The sequence below is a fragment of the Populus euphratica genome, unplaced genomic scaffold (genome assembly GCF_000495115.2).
Source record: "Populus euphratica unplaced genomic scaffold, PopEup_1.0 scaffold266.1, whole genome shotgun sequence".
In the NCBI taxonomy this organism is placed as follows: Eukaryota; Viridiplantae; Streptophyta; class Magnoliopsida; order Malpighiales; family Salicaceae; genus Populus; species Populus euphratica.
Window position 1 is genome coordinate 172,150 of NW_011500149.1, and position 10,776 is coordinate 182,925.

General features: G+C 30.9%; 2 protein-coding genes across 6 annotated transcripts in view; both read left to right on the forward strand.

The window, feature by feature from the left end:
* Window positions 1-1,908: 1,908 nt before the first annotated feature.
* On the forward strand, window positions 1,909-5,972 carry LOC105110885 (probable methyltransferase PMT18). 2 transcript variants are annotated; one of them, XM_011006085.1, is made up of 6 exons: window positions 1,909-2,424; window positions 3,325-4,014; window positions 4,167-4,377; window positions 4,571-4,868; window positions 4,981-5,448; window positions 5,545-5,972. In XM_011006085.1, exons 2-6 carry the CDS (start codon window positions 3,343-3,345, stop codon window positions 5,771-5,773), a joined length of 1,878 nt encoding a protein of 625 aa, XP_011004387.1. In that variant the 5' UTR covers window positions 1,909-2,424; window positions 3,325-3,342; the 3' UTR covers window positions 5,774-5,972. The 2 variants fall into 2 exon arrangements, with proteins under 2 accessions (XP_011004387.1, XP_011004388.1); XM_011006086.1 differs by having other exon boundaries at window positions 2,402-2,424; window positions 3,315-4,014.
* Window positions 5,973-10,465: 4,493 nt separating this feature from the next.
* Window positions 10,466-10,776, forward strand: part of LOC105110884 (transmembrane protein 120 homolog) — an 8,018-nt gene continuing 7,707 nt past the window's right edge. The window contains exon 1 of one of the 4 annotated variants that reach the window (XM_011006081.1): window positions 10,466-10,643. In XM_011006081.1, the coding sequence (XP_011004383.1) occupies window positions 10,598-10,643 (46 nt within the window). In that variant the 5' untranslated portion in view covers window positions 10,466-10,597. Of the gene's footprint in view, window positions 10,644-10,673; window positions 10,762-10,776 lie in introns of those variants that run through there. The other 3 variants (XM_011006084.1, XM_011006083.1, XM_011006082.1) reach the window with 3 other exon arrangements.

The window sequence follows — 10,776 nt, forward strand, 5'->3', positions numbered from 1 at the left end:
GCTGCCACATAAATAAACAGACTCTAATTGTTATTATCAAACACATATGTGTGTTATTCACTCTTCATTAAACTTTTTTTTCAAGTCCTCAATTTTATTTTATTTTGACAATTATATTCTTTTATGGGGAAATTGAATGATAATTTATTCAAATTTATTAATTAGGAACAATGTGAAAATAACGATAACTAGTGTGGAAAAGGCATAAAAAATAGATGGTTTATTTAAAATTCTCAAAAAAAGTTTAATTTAGTCCTTTATTTTTGCAAATTATACCCATTTGGGCTCTTAATTTTTTGCAATTTAATTTTGATATATATATATATATATATTTAATATCTAATCTGAAAAAAAATAATAAATTGAAAGAGAAAGTTATCTTTCTAGATCAATAAAATAGTTTATTTTGGAGTTTACATATTTCATGTGATGAGATGAGTTTGACGGTGTTTGTTTAGAATTTTAATATTATCTAAAGAAAATTGATATAATTCGAGTAAGACAAATTTAATCTTATTTAATTTCAGGTTTTTGAATTATTTTATTTGAAAGAGAAAGTTATCTTTCTAGATCAATAAAATAGTTTATTTTGGAGTTTACATATTCCATGTAATGAGATGAGTTTGACGGTGTTTGTTTAGAATTTTAATATTATCTAAAGAAAATTGATATAATTCGAGTAAGACAAATTTAATCTTATTTAATTTCAGGTTTTTGAATTATTTTTTGGAATTTTTAGGTTAAACAATTAATTTATAAATGTTATAAAATATATTTGTAAAATGTTTTTAGATTGAAATTACTTATAAAAAATAGACATGTTATCTATCTCTTTTAAAAAATAAAAAATAAATCAAGCCCATGCATCCAGGTCTAAATAAGGCTAATATATCTGGATTTTTCCTTAAAAACATCCAGGCTTTAGGCCATAAGTTTGCATATCTAGTTTTTTTTTATTAACACTCAATGCATAAACTAGCCTTTTGTTTTTTTAAAAGGTAAATGCATATTTTTTTCTGTTGCTTCGAAAATGAAAAATCTGAAATGCTTTTGGTCTGTAGCTTAATTATTCTATAAACTTGAGGATAAAGAAGTATTTTTATTATTTAAAAATCTATGAAATATCAAAAAAAACTTCTTGATCAACAAGTTTATTTTTTGTTGACAATAGAGATATAATAGGTTTTTTTACTATACACTTAAACCTAAAAAGATAGACATACTATCAATTAATTTTTTAATCACTAAAAAACATATAAAAAAATCAAAATATCTTTGCATAAAATCCATAAAATCCTAAAACGCTGTTGGTCTACAACCCAGTTATTTTTCTGACCTTTAAGATAGAGAAATATCTTTATTATTTAAAAGTTTGTGAAATATTAAAAAAACACCTTAATCTACAAGTTTATTTATTTTTTGTTGATAATAGAAGTGAAATATTTTTTTCACTATACATTTAAAATTAAAAAGACTAACATCCCACCAATCAATTTTTTAATTATTATAAAAAGTCAAAATATATCTACATCAAATGCTTCTATTGATCTCAATCAAATAACAGAATAATAATATTATTTTATATGAAAAGATAGAAATACCTTCCATCCAAGTCTTAGACACGAGAAAGTCCATTGTGGCCTGGTGTATAGTGGACGCATACTGAGTTAGAATTTTCTATAATCTATAATATAATAATAATAATAATAATAATAATAATGTACGTGCTTGAAAGCATCAGCTCATGTTTTTTTAATGTAATAATTGTAATTGTAAAAGGCTAAGCTGGCTTTTGAATTAGATGTTAGGATTACGAGCCTAAAAAGATGGGGAAAAGGTTAAATAATTTAAAAAATACAAGTAGAAAGACAATTATAGAATAGAAGTTAGTGAAGGAGAAGAACTAGACGAAGGGGAGTGAAAAGAGGCTGGTCAGTCTCCTGTGAATGCTCAGAACCTGCCACCACCTTGTCTATTGTTTTTTACTAAATCAAAATCCCACAAGATCAAGGCGCACCAGTCACCACCTTCCTCCATTTTTGTAACTTATTAACAAAAGACATAATCCAAGTGAACCACACACTCTCTCCTCATTAGTCCACCACCCCACCTCCTTGTTCCTGTAATGGTGGAGACTTTCTATGTTTCCTTTACATGTTCCATATTTTTATAACCTTAACCACTCCCTTTCTCTGTCTCTTTGTCTTCATGTTCCCTTCTTGACCTTTTTTAAGCTCGATGGTTTCCTTAGCCATCTTTCCCTTTTCCTCTTATTAATTTTCTCGTCATTGCTGGTAATTTAATCAGAGGATAGTTAGATAGAAGCTAAAGAATACCCATGCTGAGTTTGTAGCTTCCTGTTTGATTATTCTTTTATTTTTGAGCGAAGGGTTTGTTAAGCTGAGAGAGAATCTCCTTCTACAGGTACTGTACTTTCTTCTTCCTTACTGCCTCCCTGTTCTTTTTTTTTAAAAAAAGAAAAAAGACACCCTTCTCTTAGTAGTTCAAGAAAATGTACAGATATGTTTCTTGTGGATCTGTTGAGGTTGTCTTTGTGGGTTTGCGTTTTGTTGGTTAAAGAAAGAAAGATGAAAGGAAAAAAGCTGTAAAAAGTTGATTTCCTGTTGGAAAATATTGATTCGTACACTCTAATTTATGTTGTTAGAAAGAGGTAAGCTTTGCTTATCTAACCACTAGAGGTAAAAAAGAGAACAAAAGCAAGCTTTGTATCTGTAACTTTCTTACACCATCTTGCAACTTCCTCGGAAGAAATGTTGTTACATGTTGGTGTTTGCTTTTAGGGTTGTAATGATCTTGCTGTGTTTTTGTCACATTGGATTTTTTATTTTCTTTTTCAACATTTTTAATGCTTACTTGTTTGTTTTACCCTTAATTTCCATCTTCAAGGGTTTTTTCCCTGATGGAATTTAGAGTAATCAATCCATGCTCTGTCTCTTCTCTGTTTGCTCTGTTTAGTAAATCACGAAAATTGCCCTTGAATTTTGTCATGTCTTTTTCAGTGCTAGCTCTTCATTGGTTCTACAGATCACTGTAAGTTCATGAATAGGTTGCTAGCTGGTGTCATTATGACCTTCATTTTCGGCCAGATTGGCGGCATGTCTCTTTTCCTTTTCACAAAATTAATAATGAAATCATGAGTCCATGTGTGGAAGTGGAGCTTTTTGGCGTGCAGTGTTGATTTTTTGATGAGGCTGACAGCTTTATAAAAATGATGAGTTTGCTTGTTCAACAATTCCATCACCTAGACCTTCCTGTCTCTAAATCTGTTTCCGCTCGTTTCTTTTGTGTTTGAGATATTTGCAGTGTTGATTAGAAATAAAAATGGCAAATGGATCACCAAAGCAGCATCAGCTAGAAGCAAAGAGAAAGCGCATAACTTGGATTCTTGGGGTCAGTGGCCTTTGCGTTTTGTTCTATGTTTTGGGAGCTTGGCAGCATACCGCAGCCCCCACAAATCTAGCCCAGTCCGTCACTAAAGTAGCTTGTGATGTTTCAAACTTTGCCGGGCTTAGTTCCAATCCATCATCAGAATCAGCTGTCTTGGACTTTAATAGCCATCATCAGATTCAGTTCAACAACACTGATTCAGTTAATGAGATTCCACCATGCGACATGTCCTATAGTGAGTACACTCCTTGCCAAGATCCTCGAAGGGGAAGGAAATTTGATAGGAACATGTTGAAATATAGAGAGAGGCATTGCCCAACAAAGGATGAATTGCTTCTTTGCTTGATACCTGCTCCTCCTAAATATAAGACCCCTTTTAAATGGCCACAAAGCCGTGATTATGCCTGGTATGATAACATTCCCCATAAGGAGCTTAGCATTGAAAAGGCTGTGCAGAATTGGATTCAAGTTGAGGGTGACCGATTTAGATTCCCCGGTGGAGGCACCATGTTCCCCCGTGGAGCTGATGCTTATATTGATGACATTAGTGAGCTCATTCCTCTTACTGATGGAAGCATCAGAACTGCAATTGACACAGGCTGTGGTGTAAGTTAATTGCCAAAATATCATGTTTTCTACTCAACATCTGTTTTCGTATCTTATCCAAATAGCTTAATCAACATGTGTTATATTCCATGAGAATTATCAGCATTCCAAACCTTACGTGTATTGTTTATGTCTTTGTTGTGGGTGTTAAGGTTGCGAGTTGGGGTGCATACCTGTTGAAGAGGGACATTATATCAATGTCTTTTGCACCAAGGGATACACATGAAGCACAGGTCTGGTTTGCATTGGAGAGGGGAGTTCCTGGTATGATTGGTATCATGGCTTCACAAAGGCTTCCTTACCCAGCAAGGGCTTTTGACATGGCTCATTGTTCCCGTTGCTTGATACCATGGCATCAAAATGGTACACCCTCAATTTTAACTTGCACTTGTGTTTGAACAACATATAAAGCATGGACTTCTGCACAACAGGATGATTTAATAAAAATGGAGCTCAATTACAACCACAAAATTTTGGTATATCAATATTTGGTATATCAATGTGGTTCAACAAAACTTCCATTGATTCAAGCATGTTGTTTTCTTTCATTTCACAGATGGTTTGTATCTGATTGAAGTGGATAGAGTTTTAAGGCCTGGTGGCTACTGGATTCTATCTGGTCCTCCTATTCGCTGGAAGAAACACTGGAGAGGTTGGGAAAGAACCCAAGAAGACTTGAAGCAAGAGCAGGATGCTATTGAGGATGTAGCCAAGCGCCTGTGCTGGAAGAAAGTGGTTGAAAAGGGTGATCTTTCAGTCTGGCAAAAGCCCCTTAACCACATCGAGTGCATTGCAAGCAGGAAGATCTATAAAACACCACATATATGCAAGTCAGACAATCCAGATGCTGCCTGGTATTCTCTCAATGCCCATCTTTCATGCTATTTCATATCCTATCTTTGATATGCCAAAACCTTTCATTTAACACCTATGCATGCATGTGCTTTATGCCAAAAAAAAAAAAAGGTATAAAGATATGGAAGATTGCATAACTCCATTGCCAGAGGTAAGCAGCTCGGATGAAGTTGCTGGTGGTGTAGTGGAGAAATGGCCAGCACGTGCATTCGCTGTCCCTCCAAGAATTCACAGTGGTTCTATTCCAGGAATCAATGCTGAGAAATTTAAGGAGGATAATGATCTGTGGAAGGATAGAGTGGCACATTATAAGAATTTCATTAGTCCTCTCACCCAAGGCAGATTCCGGAACATAATGGACATGAATGCACAACTAGGAGGATTTGCGGCGGCCTTGGTAAAATATCCAGTGTGGGTTATGAATGTGGTACCTGCCAATTCAAATCCAGACACACTTTGTGTGATCTATGAACGGGGGTTTATTGGCTCTTATCAGGATTGGTGTGAGGCAGTCTCAACATATCCAAGAACATATGATCTCATCCATGCTGGCGGGGTGTTCAGTATATATCAGGACAGGTAAAACTTGAATGTTGAAGAACTGACTTTGATCACCATGATCCTGTAAGTTACAATCTTGTGATTGAATTTGTGTTTGATTTTTCTCTCTTGAAGGTGTGACATAACCCACATTCTGCTGGAGATGGATAGAATTCTAAGGCCAGAAGGGACAGTGATATTCAGGGATACAGTAGAGGTTCTTGTGAAGATTCAGACTATAACAAATGGCATGAGATGGAAGAGCCAAATCATGGACCATGAAAGTGGACCCTTTAATCCAGAGAAAATTCTTGTTGCTGTCAAAACTTACTGGACTGGTGAAGCTAAGCAAAAACAACAGTAGAGGCCGTATAGTATCGTTTTTTCTCTCTTCCCGGTGCCCTTCTTTATGCTCTCTCTTTCTTTCTATTCTCTTTCTGGGAATCGTGATGTTGAATCAGATTGTTTTTACCAGGATATTTCTGGATGAGAGTGCGGATAGGCTTTTCCGCCATATATTTGGGTCATGTGTTTCATCAATGAAGATAAATTTATTTCCTCCACATTTCTTGTCATCTTCATAGTGGAAGTTAGACTAGCTCTGAGAGGTTGGTTTTCAAAAAATATAGATTTTCTTTCTTGAGTTCTTTACATAATTTTGCAGGTTCAGAAGAACATTCAAAACTAGGGATGAAAATGGATTGGAGTTCCATAACTATAGGTCAGCACTTCAATATCAATAAGAGATGAGATGATATCGAATACCCGAATGGTCGATTGTAATTGTAATCCCTGCCTAAAACCATAAGCAAAATCCAAGTATTCACAAGGAGTGCGTTTCCTTGAGAGCAAAACGCTTATTTTACAAGGAACTGGGAGAGGCAGGGCTTGTGAGGAGACTGTCTTGTGCATGGTGAAGAAAATTGAGTAACCAGCCTTTTGATTTGGCCAACTAAAACCTAACTTCCTAGCAAGTGTACAACCACCAGGTTTAAAGCTAGCTAGATTTCTTCTACTCTGCGTGGCAATGGCATCTAAGAATCTACTACCTACCTCAGGACTCGTGATGCCATCACAGATTTGATGATGAAACATGGCTTCATATATCAAGATTTTGTCAGGCTAGGTTGTTTCTTGAGCTTGAAATTTCCTGTGTTTATCTATTGTTAGTCTTAACTAAAACCCAAGATTGATGAACTTCTTGTTGTTTCTCTTAATTTGAGAAATGCAGCTTACCTACTAAGAAAAGAATTAAGCTAAACAAATCTACATATTCCTATTTCTATCCTGTTCCAGCCTAGTTGTGTGAGTGAAATATTAAACACTACCAATACACAGAGTGCTGGCATCACAGAGGAAGCTTGCTCAAGCTACATACCCTTAAACAAGCACATAAGAAAATGGCAATTGATGAACTCTGTCTTGATCTTATCCAAATCATAGCCATGACATCTGGGTACGCAAGGTGTATTGATTTTTTTAAATTTTTTTTTATCAAACTTAGCTATTTTTTTCATGATTTCCTTTTTAAATTTATCTTAATCTCATAAGTTTATCTTAATCTCATATTATGGATTATGAACTTGATAATTTCACTCAAATTGATTTATAATTTTTTTTTATAAAGTTTTGTTCTTTAATATTGAATGAATTTAAGATGATCTTCAAGATTTTATTTAATTTATTTTTTATAAAGTTATTTTATTTTTATGATCACGTTATAAGTATGGTCGAATGATTCAGGTGAAGTTAAGTTATTTTTAATATTATCTTTGTTTTTTATATATTATTTATTTAACCAAGTTTATAAAATTAACTGGAGATAATAAAAGAAAACGCTTTTTTAATGCTAGCATGCCAAATCATTTTTTCTTCAAGTGAAGAAGGAATTAACCCGGCCTAACACATGGATGGAGACCAATCTGGTTGGTTTATAAATGTTTGGCAGTTACATTGAAGCTTCAAAGACTGGCTGCCTTCCTCTGAGTTGCGCAGTTGCACTCGCTAATTTATTGTCGCGATAATGAAACAAATCTTGGGAAGCTTATCTATTCTTTACAAATGGAGGCCATGAATTTAAGTTAGATTCTCTTAAGGGTTGTCTGCCACCTACCCTCGAGATGTAGGTGCGCCAACTTCATCGTCTCGCACATAATGGACCCCGTTTGGTATTTTGATGGGGTTGATTATGTTTTTTTTAATAATTGATTTAAAATTTATTTTTTTAATATTTGTAGATTGTTTTAATGTGTTAATATAAAATATAAAAAAATATTATTTTAAAATATTAATTATTTTAAAAAATAATCACTACCACATACTATTTTATTAAACAAAATAATATGAGGATTAAATATAGTGATTTCTCTTATAATATATGTATTTCATGGAATTGTTTTTATAAAATTTTTTATCATTTTAGTTTATAAATAATACAATTTTTATTAAAAAATAAAACTTAACATTATTATAGCTTTAAACTCGTTATTATCATTCATTGAAACGACGCAATTGTGTTTTTACTGCTCCACCCAAAAAACTTAAAACATGCTTGTAAATATATTGATATCTTATAAATATATTGATATCTTTTAACATAGCTTATTTGTTATTGTAAAAAAAAATGACAAATAAGTATTTCTTTCATCTTGATTACATGGTAAAACTACTTAAATATTATTTGGAAGTAGAAAATTTAAACCTAGAGTCAAGATTTAATTTTGTATTTTCATATTTTTTTTTAATTATAATTAAAGCTAAGGAACACTTTGGTATTTGCATAATCACAAAAACTAATAAATAATTAAAATACACTATGAGATTACAAAATTATCGTTAAAATAAAGATTTTTAAGCCTAAGATTAAAGGGTATTTTTTACCTTTTGCAATGTATGTTTTTTTTTTTTTCCAATTAGAAAGGCAATGCATGTGAATCGTTATCATTTCTTCTTCTTCTTTTTTTTTTTAAAAAAAAAGTAGAACTAGAAATTCAAAATTTTAAAAAGCCTAGGAACATATTTCAATATAAAAATCATTCCAAAAAAGATTATACAGTGGCTATAGATTTTGAACTACAATATATATTTTTCTTTCTAAAAAAAGGGTTATTTTATATTAAAATAGATTTATATGAAATAACTATTAAATTTGAGTAACCATATTAAACCTGTAGAGGCCATGACTCTCATCTGTATTCCTATAGTTTTATCCTTCAATACAGCCTAATTATTATAAAGAAAACTAGACAGCACAGGGATTTCTAAGTAATTCTAGACATAGCTTATCGTGGGTTATGATAGTTATGATAATAAAAGTATATGGATATATCATGTGATGAAAAGGATCATGGAGATATTTTAATATTTTTATATTATATTTTTATTTTTAATTAAAAAATTATTAATTTATATTTCACATATCTAATGAGTGGGCAGTGTCCGAGTTTTTAATTCAATTGATAAGATGTTTTTTGATAATCAAATCTGATTATTTGTTATATAACTAAATATATAGTTATGTTATTTTTTATATAATGCAACATGTATATGTATATTATAATTGAATTGTTACTAATTATCAATTGTATGTATGTGTAGAGATATTCTTGCTCGTTATTGGGTCTAAACCCTAAAGTTTTTAATTCTAGTATGATTCTAGATAAAAATATTTAGGTTTAGTTTAATTATGTGGTGAAAATACTTAAAATATATTTTTTATCTTATTAATATTTTTTTATATTTAAAAACAATTAATATCAATCCGCTGTCGACGGCAGGAGAATATACCTGGCATATACAAATGCATGCATGATGCATCAACTGAGTTCATTGATATCAACTCCTGCGAGTATTCATGACATCAACGGTTACAATTTATATATCAACAGCAACCCCCTTCCATTGTGGGAATTTATAATATTTTTTTTTAAATTACATAATCAATTTAATATTTTAAAACTGATAAAGATTATTTTTAAAAAAAAGACAATCTTGAAAATTTTTAGGTAATTTAATTCTAATCGAAAGCTAATTCATTTTAATTAAATTTCATGAAATATACTTTTTTTTTCCTTAAATTTTAAAAATAGTGTATATTATATAATTTTATTATATTAATACTTTTCTAAATATATATAATTTTTTCTTAAAAAATATCTAATCCATAAAAAAACATATATCTAAAACAAAGTTAATGTAACTATGTTACTGCTTGAATCAATAACTTTTAAAATTTTAGAAAAAAATTTAAATAATTGAGAACTACTTGAGATTATTATTAATCTCATTTGAAAGTGTTAATCTTGAAATCACATAATATGTTAACCTTAAAATCACACAAAATTTAAAATTAAATTATATAAAATTTATATTAATATGATTTAATTGATTTTTAACGAGTTTAAAAATAACCTGTATAACTAATAAAAATAAGATTTAAAATATAATTTAAAATAATATATTTTAATATTTAAAAGAAACAACTAAAACTCTTTTAAATATATTAGATAATTAAGTTCAACTCATTTTTGGACTGGATATAAATTTAAGTAATAAATTAAACGAGTTCATTTAAATAAAATCAAAATAGTATCGGTTGATGATTTTTTTAAAAAACATAAAATAATATTATTTTATTCTATTTAAATTTTTTCTAAACAAGATCAAATTATTTGTTGATCTATAATTGAATGAGTTAATTTTTACTTAATTTAATATAAAACCGGTTTAAAATGAGGTCTTGAACAAGTTATCATTTATTTTTTAATTTAAAAATATATATTTTAATAAAAATACATGGCTTAAAAAATAGTAAATTAATTTTTTTAGTATTATGTGATGATTTATTGTAAATAATTTGCTATAATTTTCATATAATAACTTCAAAACTAAAGAAATCTAATTTTTTAAATAAAAATATTTTTAAAAAACATTTTTAACTACTTCAATTTTGTTTTCATGCGTACACCAGTACAGTACAGAGGATACAAAACCAGAATAAATAAATAAATAAATTCCAAAACATGATGTAGACTCCAGATGCATAAGAGTGTGCATCTAGAGAAACACTGAAAAAAATAATATTTATCTTTCCAAAAAGACAGTGACATCACATAGAACATTACCTTATTAAAAACCAAAATAAATTGAAGCAGCAGCAGCAGCAGCGGCGCCAGCGCCACCTCGTTTAATGGCTACGGCGGCGAATTATAACAACAATAATAATAGTCCGGCGGCGGCGGAGGATACTGTGGAGGAAGAGGGCCAGCCCCACCTCGTTTAATGGCTACGGCGGTGAATTATAACAACAATAATAATAGTCCGCCGGCGGCGGAGGATACTGTGGAGGAAGAGGTAGCTCGAGGGGGG